Below are 9,232 nucleotides of genomic sequence, written 5' to 3'. Positions count from 1 at the left end.
CAGAACGATAGAAAAAATGCAATGTAAATTACATGTTTACATGCGTAAGTTAGGAGTGAAAAACATGGAATGTACAATTCCTGTACATATAAATGAAAACAGGTAAGGAACATGCATCCACGGAAAATGAATGTCACAGGTGCATGTATTGTACCTGGCAGACGTAGATAAAGCGTACATGTACAGGGAATATGACAGGTAAATCACTATGTATCGGAAACTACATGCCACATGCATGGGAAATGCATTATTTCACCAGTATGCCCAGGTACTTACCATGTACATGTAAAACACATGCAAAGTACCTGCAGAACGATAGAAAAAATGCAATGTAAATTACATGTTTACATGCGTAAGTTAGGAGTGAAAAACATGGAATGTACAATTCCTGTACATATAAATGAAAACAGGTAAGGAACATGCATCCACGGAAAATGAATGTCACAGGTGCATGTATTGTACCTGGCAGACGTAGATAAAGCGTACATGTACAGGGAATATAAGACAGGTAAATCACTATGTATCGGAAACTACATGCCACATGCATGGGAAATGCATTATTTCCCCAGTATGCCCAGGTACTTACCATGTACATGTAAAACACCTGGAAAGTACATGCAGATGGATAAAAGGATACGATAATGTATTTGACACTAACATCGGTAATTTTCGCTTATTTCTACGTGTCTCGGTGACCCGCTTGGTGACTCTCGGCAGTAGCGTACGCAGGAATTTATTTCGGGAGGAGTCCAAACTCAATATGAGAGTATTTTATATTAAAATTTCTAAAGTTGCCCCTAAAATTAGGCTAAATTTACATAAAAGTCGAAATTTCGGGGAGGGTCCGGACCCCCAGGACCACCCCCTGCGTATGTCCCTGACTCGGCCCCTAGGCGATGGGGCTGTATTTGGAATTATATACGGGATCCATAGCTTCAGCGTTAATCTCAGCGAGCCTGTAAATTATAGACTTGACACTAATATTGGTTATTTTCGATTATTTGTACATGTCTCGGTGACCTGCTGTTGACTCTTGGCCCCCAAGGGGGGTGGGCAAGTGAACGCAATCGGGAGTTTCACTATGATCTCAGCGATTCCGAAAACTATGAAGTTAACATTAATATAAGTCATTTTCGACTATATTTTCATGTCGTAGTAAATCCTCCCTTGCGACCCCTAGTTCGAAGTTTGGAAAAAATGCTTCGTCTTGGTCTTGGCCGTGGACCAGCATACCCGTGACCAAAATTTGATAACTCTCGGTCCATTCGTCTGGCACCCAAAGAAGCATACGCACAAACACACTAACATTTTATTTATATTATATTACTGCACAATTAATTAAGAGATTCTGAAACTCATGGGGCGATTGCCCCCTTGACTTTCTCAAATGACACCCCTGAGTCTGAATAATAAGTTTCCTTTCCTTAAGAATTGCGATATGTGAACAATACACAATTATCGTCATACACATATAAGTTATTCTTATATGTATATTGTAAACTTGGGAGACAATATCGAAAACAACATAATTATAACGTGATCAGAACCTATATGTTTACGCACAGGAAAGACGCTTGGCGCCACAGCGTTCGTTTGTTCGTTGTCAATCGTCTGCTGGTTGTTGACGTTAGGGTTTGTAATCAGTGGTTTTTCTATGGTTGTGTGCTCGATGGTAGCGGATGAATTGTAAGTTTCCACAAGATTACAGTGGCTTTCAAGATGTCAACGGCAAATAATGCGTATGTTGTAGTTGAATGGGATAATAATACTTATTCCATTCTACACCGCAAGAAATGTAAATGTACAGGTAAACTTACACTTGGAAAAGTGTACCCTGTACAATGGAAAGGAAGCACGTGCTACGATGGTAGAATTCTTTATGTAGGTGAGTAATGTATTTGGCTCTAACAATACTTTAACAGCTATAGATGTAATTAATTTAAGATAATGACATATATTTAATGTGTGATTCATTACCGTGTGTTTTGCAGTGAACTGTCGAAACAGAAAATTACCGCGAATTTGTAGTAACTACCGAACGATGGAAATACAAATCGCATGAATCTACGGATGTTAATGACTCAGCGAAGTACATTGGAGAAAATGTCTTCTGGCTAAGTAACAGAGTATTGTGCTCACTTTTAATTCACTGTCACTCTGTTATATTTTAGAAGTATTTACTATTTATAATCCTAAGTTTTTTTTTTTTTTAATTTATTTATTGTGTGGCTAGATCAACAACAGTTGGCGCCAAAATAAACTATTTAGTACACTTTAACTGTTGGCAGTCGACCTGAATCTAGATATCTGAGTTTAAATAACACTTTTGTAGGTATCAGAGTAGAATAGTAGATTTTTAGTGATTAACGTAAAACAGTGTGAACCATGTTGGTTCTTGGGGTTTAAGTGCTGTACCGCCTCCAATATTTTGGAAATCTACTGGGTGAATTGGATAATTTATTTTGGGGCCTATGTTTAGCAGAAGGGGTCCAGCACTTTTCTCTAAAAAATGTTACAATTTTGGTAATTTCTGTTCACATTAGGCTAGTTTAGGGTAGGTTATGTTAATTTAGGTAAGCTTAGGTTAGTTTATGTTATATTAGTGTATGGGTCCAGCATACTTTTCCAAAGAATGATAGAATTTCGCTTATTTCTACTAATAGTAGGTTGGTTTAGGTTAGGTTAGATTTGGTTACGTTCTGTTACGTCTAAGTACTTGCATCATTCGTTTCTTCTGTAAATTTTCTGTTTTTTACGTGCTTTTGGACCTCTTGTACTAAACATACTCCTATTTTGGTTTGTGAAGGAGCTTGAATGAAAAGCAGATTAGGGGAATAGCTGAAGTTAAGAAAGGGGTTTGGTAGGCTGGTTTTGGTGTTCTAAGCGTCATTGTATGTGGAGGCGGAAGAGACTATTTCACATAGAGGTACACTTGTTATGATTTAGTGGCGAGAAATGAAGTGTGGAAATGGCGCATATATATCAATATTATGACATATCGTGTGAGTTTTATAGAATTACGTACACGAAAATAACGAACGTCAGCTGTTGAAATTGTGTGAAAGACACGGTGTACTATTTACAAGTGGAGTGTTACTAGTATGAAACAACGACAAGTGCTATTCAAACTCTTATCATTGCCAACACCCACCTGTTTTCACTACCCTCGCTCATGCGCCTGTTCCTTTACCCGCCCTAACTAACGCGCTCTGCTTTTAGTGAGCACCTAGCACAGGTTGGTTAATGTCTTGTACTGTAGTTTTCATATCATATACATTCGGACGTCTTATTTATACGCAAATAGTAATGTTCTATTGCAAATTGTAAAAATTTACATGCCTTTGTTTTGAAGGTAATTGACTTGTAACTGAACCTAACCTGCCTAATGTAACATAACCTAACGTAAAGTATGTACTCTAACCAAATGTAGTTCATGTTGGTACTTCTTTTTCGATTTTCATGTGGTCTGGCGATACAGCCAGCACAAATGCCATTTCTTGGGATGTAGGAAATGAACTGCAACATCATACGTTGTAGTTTGCGTGTAGGTTTTGTAAGTCTCGAATGAGATTATGAAGAATAGCTACACCATGCAAACATTACTACTGTGCCTAGATTCGTGAATATTTACATACGTCGGCAAAATAAAAATCATTTGTCTTAACTTTTCTTGCTTCAAATGATTCCATAAGGCATTCTTAAACTCTTACTGTACAGGCCCAAGTAACAATGTACTACTACCGAGTAATAATGTGTGTGTGTGTAAACCAATTTATAAAAGTTTTGTCTTCGGTTTACAGACATTCATAAAACATTTACTTCTTTCATCAGTAAACTTTAGGAATTGCACTACTGGGGAATAAACGAGGTTTATGCTTATTCTAAAAGCGCACCCACTGACTTTAAGTTTTGGAGTTTCCCGTTCTAATAGTTGAGTTGATTTTGAGTTCAACGTCCCTTTCAGCAACGAGGCCATATGAAACGTAGACATACTGATTAACAGGAAATCCGAACCACATGAGCTTCCACTGGGAATCAAACCCAAGTTTCTCACGTCAAAGGCGCGTGCGCTAACAGCTTAGCCACGATCTATTCTAATAGTCTTGCGACAGCGACATCGCAAATGGACTAACTAATGCGAGAACTGGTGTTTGTCCTGCAGGAGGCATGGAGAATGCAGGGCACTCCGATAGTCGGAATTAATATCGAACACAGTCCTCTTTCATATGCAGTCACTCGTTTAACCGCAAAGTTATCATTTTTATGTCCACATATTTTTAAAAAATCTGCGCCCCTATATATTAACTATCAGTATACACTGTTCTCTACGAAATTATTTATTATATATTTGTACTCCTACTGCGAACGAGTGATTTAGAAGCATCGGCTAGATTGAGGTATGCAGTTTCTGTAGTTTGCTAGCTGTATAAGGGACACTTTATCTCAAACTTTACCACCCGGGTCAATTAGATAGCCTTCTCACATCTCCCGCAATGGCACTACTTTCAATCGGTCAGTATCTGCCACGATTATTTAACTACTGAACCTACTACTTTTCCTTGGAAGCTGGTGCATGTAATCTGTAGTAGATCCCTTTAACGGGTGGCCCTTTTCTTGTATTGCTTATATTTTATGAAGTGATTATGATGTACCACCGAAAACTTCAGATGCAGATGACATCATGATGGATTTTTTTTTTCAGGTACTAAAACCGAATGTGAGGTGGAACAAAGGAAGTTTGTCGGGAAGACGGAACGGGTAATAAGATATGATTCTGGCAGCAGTAATAATTCTGATGACCTAAGTTCAACAGATCCGATTCCAACAGATGAAGAGGATGAAAATCGTAGAAATCCAGGCAGTTTGAAAGAAATATTTGAAAGGAACTTTGAAACTATTGTGAAGGACCCCACACTATGTACGGATAATTTTCCATCTGAGTCGGCTACAGAAACTACACCCGGCAGTAACGTCTGGCAAGAGCAAATAAACAGAACTTCTTGCAACGGAAGTTTACAGTCAGCATCCGCCAGTAACGTTTGTCAAGAACAGATAGACAAGCATTCAAGCAACGCATACTTATCAGCTCAGAACAGTCCATCAGGCTCGAAACCAAAAGTACGAAAGATCGACAAATGTCAAAACTGCAGCGTACTGAAAGAAGAAGTTAATGATTTGCGCACCAAATTAGACGAAGAAAAATGCTTAGTAGATGCTCTAAAGAAGGAATGCGCTTCCAGAGATAAACAGCGGAAGCTCAAAGTACCGAGAAGTGTCAAGACATTCTTGTTCACATTGCTAGATGCCGAAGATCTTGAAGAATCCAACCATGAGGTGTCACCATCCAGTCAAAGTAGTAACGTAAGTTTCTTTTCTAGATTTTAAGACTAAGGTTTTAGATCAATTTATCGCCGTTTTGTAGGGAAGGGGTGCGGGCGTACAATTGTTCAAATTCTTAGGGTCATACAAATATGTAAGTGGCGGTCCAAATTTCTCTTTCTGCTTGCTTATTTCAAACTATGAGTAATTTAAGGTAACGGCATAGTCTCTATAAGACAGACAAAGTCTGCATTAAGTATTTTGTCTCTTTTCTTTGTGTGGGGTCGCAGTGGCTCAATGGTAGAGCGTTTACTTTTGATTATTTGATTTGATTATCGCTTACGTCTTTTTTTTCAGGAGGGAGGCTATATGAGACGTGGACATATAGTTTAAAGTGGAATCCGAACCTCTCTTTCAATGCTCTACCACCGGGAATCGAACCGGGATCTTTTACGCCAAAGGCGCGCATTCTAGCCACTAGACCAGTGGAGAGGGTTACAGCGTTCACCTCTGTTCATTTCATCATTTCATTGGTTCTCATCATCACTGTCTCCTTTAGCTTACTCCACATAACCGCAGAACGGAAGACTCGAAAGTCATTTCATTTTCTCTTTCTTTGTGTGTATATATTTGCATTTCATCTGTGCTTATAGGAAGATTGCACCTCGAAAATTCTTGCGTATAATGTATCCATTCTCGTCCCTTTCAAATGTGATTGGGTCACTATTTTCGGAAAGCCATCATTTGCGGTTTGCTTGTTTTAATTAGATTTGACGGCACTGTTCTTACATATGTTTCTTTTTGTTTCCTTTTTGCTAGCTGGAGGCGTATAAAATTATATGTATTCCCTAGACAATGCAATTTTAAAAACACGCTCAATTTCGCTGTTGTAGTAGTGTTTGATACATACTGTTCATATGTTGGGCAGTTATTGTGCTTATATACGGTAGAGTTACAATTATCCGGATTAATTGGACTACACTCGATCCTGATAACTTACGAAAATAGTATTTTTATACAAAAATCTAAATTTGCTTAAATGACAAATTAAAGACTTATAAAAACAAAGTAGTTTAAATTTTGCATGTACAGTGTGTTAAAATCAGTCAATCAGCTCACACTACTAGTTTCGATCCAGCTAAGTCTCGCATCGTGTCGGCTTTCGTTATCTCTACCCTTGTTTTGTGTTGGGGGGGTTCAAGAACCAAAATCAAGCGCAAAAGATTGTTCGTGGTAAGATCGTTTGTTTCCAAAGCAATTCGGGTAATTTTATTTCTACTGTACATCATATATGTAAAAGTAAATGGTAGAATGTGTTAAGATTAATTATTGTGTTAAACTTTTACTTACAGGAATACTCGAGATCCGTACATGGAGATGATGTGGTTCTCAGTCCTGATTACCCTGACATTACAATAAAGCATTCCCGATTAATTCGCTGCGTAGCCAGTGCAGGCCATTCTGCTACAAAGCTCACGAGAAATCTTATGTCGTGCTTTTTTGATGATGATGAGCTTAGTACAAGTTCAATAACTGGTCGTGGCAAAATAAAGAAAACACTGTCTCCAGATATTATTAGTGCTATCAAAGGTATGTTAGGTTTCATATGCCTTTTACTTATAATTTTTGTTTCGCATTTCTTGCATAGTACATCATGGAGGAAGTGGGCTATATTTTTAAATACAAATTGATACTTCTATAAATCAATAACAAAACAATTCTTTATTTATTTGTATCATGTTTAAGCACAATAATTTAGCTTATGCTGTATTCATTTTTTAATTCTTCCTTACTGGAAGTGTGAAAATTTGCTGATTTTGAAACTGCTCCGATAAAGTGGATCCCTGGGGTCTTCTGTTAATGGGCTAGAATCCTGTAGCACAAAAGGTGCTGAACGAGAAATTAAAGACGCCGGTCTGTAACCTTAATTGTCCTATCAAAGTTTTGTCAAATTACAGTGAGTGATAGGATGACCTGTAGGTCTGAGGTACATTATGATTTCTCCATTGTAGAAACGTTTCAGAACTCCAATGACCGACTTGTCCAATGGCTATAACAATACTGCAATGACTTGAGAAACTCGTACATGTGTGCATTTGTGTATCCAACAGTTATATCTGCATTAAGTTTACACATTTTAAGTTATGCCAGTCATTAATTCAGTAAAAGAACCTTTAAAGGAGCACTGCTGGAAAGGTTGAGCAAATTGGACTCTGCTTCACTTTAGCTACCATGCCGGGGTCCACTTTATCCGCCACCAGTAATTAAATATTTTTACATGATGGTTTTGATGTTCTTGTAAGGTCTAGTCAAGACAATGTCACCTATTTGTTCTTAATATAACATGAATCTAAATGAAACTAAATACATAAGGAAAGACTTTTTAACCGTTCGAAAGTTTTGAAGTCTGCTACAGACATAAATTTGCGTATTCTTATTTGCATTCAATGACATCTTCAGTGAAAGCTTTGACATAAGAGTAAGCAATTTGCGTTCTCTGATAATGTTGCCAACTCACTTCAAGAAAATCGACAAAATAAAAAAAGGAGGGTCTGCTTTAGATGACGGGTTCGCCAATACCCGAATTCCCTCTAATTTGACCTCGAATATAATTTTTTTTTGTTTTGAACAATGTCAGTACTGCAATTCAATCTGTGTTGGTGCGAGAGGATTTATGACACTTCTTTTTCACGTGTAAAACTCTATTTACTGTTTCTTTATTGGTGTTAGTAATTGCTCGAATTTTCATGTAGCGGTTTCGAACAATTGTACCGATTTTCTACACACATTCTCTGTCACAGTGGGTTTTTGGATTGTCCCTCCTTCCTTTAACATTCTTGAACCACTCGAATACGCGTGATAGATAGATACTGATCTCCATTAACGTATGTGAACAAATTGTAAGTTTCTGTGGCGAATTTTCCAAGTTTTGTACTTGTTTAACTTTTACACTTAGCATGATTCCGACTGATCCACCTGAACCCTTCTCTTGGTCACCGACATGACCTGAAATGAGAAGAAATCAGTCCAGGATTGAATGGTACGTTATGGCCAATTAATTTGCCACTTCTTTACCCAATCCTATCGCTACTTGACTCATAGCTGTAAAGAACCCTCGCTTGGTCTAGTGGCTAGCACGCTTGACTTCTGTTCGCGTGGTCCCGGGTTCGATTCCCGGTGGAAGTACAGTTGAACGATCGAAGTAGTTTCGATTCCACTATAATCAGCAGGTCATTCTCCTTTAGTCTAGCAGACATAACCGTGGGACGTTAAACTAAGTCAAACCAATCTTATAGCCGTAAAAACTATAAATACACTTCTAAAATACTCTTTAAACAGAATGTAACTATTTCTTTCTTAACAATAACTATATCTGTAGTTGTTAGTTTCTCTACTGTCCACCCAGTCACCTCCTACAATCAGTGTTCATTGTTCAATATATGACTTTTTTTTAACTTGGAGTTTGTTTCTTTCGTTATATTTTCAGCTTAGTATATGTGTAAAAGATCCTTGTTGATAAGACCTTTCTTTGATCACAGATTATGTTCTCCTCAAATTTCCTAATACCAAGACGTCTGCAGTTCACGCAGCTATGACGGACAAATGTGTACAGGCGGCTCGGAAGAATAGGCACGGAGACAAGCAGAAGGATCAAGATGATCAGTAGAGTTTGTGTTAATTTTGCTTCATACCAACAGTATAATAGTAATTTGTAGATACAGTGTATATATATTCTTTTGAGTTATTTGTAGTTACTTTTTGTATGTTCATTATACGTGTTTAAAATATAGTTACGTTAACTTATAAACTACAATGAAACGAAACTACAAACAATATGTTGCATGCAACAGTCCCACTCCCTCGGTGCTTCAGGTACCAAGAAAAACACGATATAGGTGGAATAAGCGTTTAC

At 37.7% G+C, this 9,232-nt stretch overlaps 1 protein-coding gene across 1 annotated transcript; it reads left to right on the top strand.

The window, feature by feature from the left end:
* The first annotated feature begins 237 nt into the window (after window positions 1–237).
* Window positions 238–8,996, top strand: LOC145676844 (uncharacterized). Its single transcript, XM_081747634.1, has 4 exons — window positions 238–1,885; window positions 4,703–5,361; window positions 6,672–6,909; window positions 8,859–8,996. Exons 1-4 carry the CDS (start codon window positions 1,720–1,722, stop codon window positions 8,984–8,986), a joined length of 1,191 nt encoding a protein of 396 aa, XP_081603760.1. The 5' UTR covers window positions 238–1,719; the 3' UTR covers window positions 8,987–8,996.
* Window positions 8,997–9,232: the final 236 nt, after the last annotated feature.

This window comes from Thermobia domestica, unplaced genomic scaffold (assembly GCF_964235325.1).
Source record: "Thermobia domestica unplaced genomic scaffold, izTheDome1.hap1.1 HAP1_SCAFFOLD_423, whole genome shotgun sequence".
Lineage (NCBI taxonomy): Eukaryota > Metazoa > Arthropoda > Insecta > Zygentoma > Lepismatidae > Thermobia > Thermobia domestica.
This window is presented reverse-complemented; position numbering and strand designations above follow the sequence as displayed.

Coding starts and splice junctions, on each gene's coding strand:
- LOC145676844 (XM_081747634.1), top strand. CDS start 1,720: ATGTCAACGGCAAATAATGCGTATGTTGTAGTTGAATGGGATAATAAT. Junction 1,886..4,702: donor TGGTAGAATTCTTTATGTAG/GTGAGTAATGTA, acceptor TTTTTTTTTCAG/GTACTAAAACCGAATGTGAG. Junction 6,910..8,858: donor TATTATTAGTGCTATCAAAG/GTATGTTAGGTT, acceptor CTTTGATCACAG/ATTATGTTCTCCTCAAATTT.